The 459-nt window shown below is 57.5% G+C and overlaps 1 protein-coding gene across 1 annotated transcript in view; it reads left to right on the top strand.

Moving 5' to 3' along the window:
* LOC119591107 (B-cell CLL/lymphoma 6 member B protein-like) overlaps positions 1-459 on the top strand; it is a 17,512-nt gene that overhangs the window by 691 nt on the left and 16,362 nt on the right. Inside the window, exon 4 of the mRNA XM_037939823.1 lies at positions 10-247. Within this exon, the coding sequence (XP_037795751.1) occupies positions 10-247 (238 nt within the window). The remainder of the gene's footprint in view (positions 1-9; positions 248-459) is intronic.

Below are 459 nucleotides of genomic sequence, written 5' to 3'. Positions count from 1 at the left end.
TCCTTGGAGGGTCGAAGCCTCGGAAAGATCGGAGGTGAGCGAGAAGGACCTCGCAGGGAAGGGAGACGCCGGCGTGGCGAGGGCGGTGCCGGAGACCCCGCGAGTGAAGGGCGGACCGCTCGAGTGCCCTTGGTGCCAGAAGGTGCTGTCGAAGCCCTCCAACCTGAAGGTGCACATCAGGCGCCACACCGGGGAGAAGCCCTACCACTGCCTCTTCTGCCCCTACAGCGCGGCGCAGAAGGTCCAGGTCATTAACCACATGAACGCGAGGCACCACCAGACGTCGTCCAATTCCTTTTTTTAGATTTTAAGGTAATTACTGAACTTCCTCTTACTCGTTTCTGCTGGGCTTCTGCTCGGCTTTCAGGAGCCCTTCCTGTGTGAGAGGGCTGCGAGGGACAGAGTTCTGCCTTCTCTCTACTGGTCTTACAGTTTTCCTTAAAGTGCTGTAGTTTATCT

Source organism: Penaeus monodon, chromosome 28, assembly GCF_015228065.2.
Source record: "Penaeus monodon isolate SGIC_2016 chromosome 28, NSTDA_Pmon_1, whole genome shotgun sequence".
NCBI lineage: Eukaryota > Metazoa > Arthropoda > Malacostraca > Decapoda > Penaeidae > Penaeus > Penaeus monodon.
This window is presented reverse-complemented; position numbering and strand designations above follow the sequence as displayed.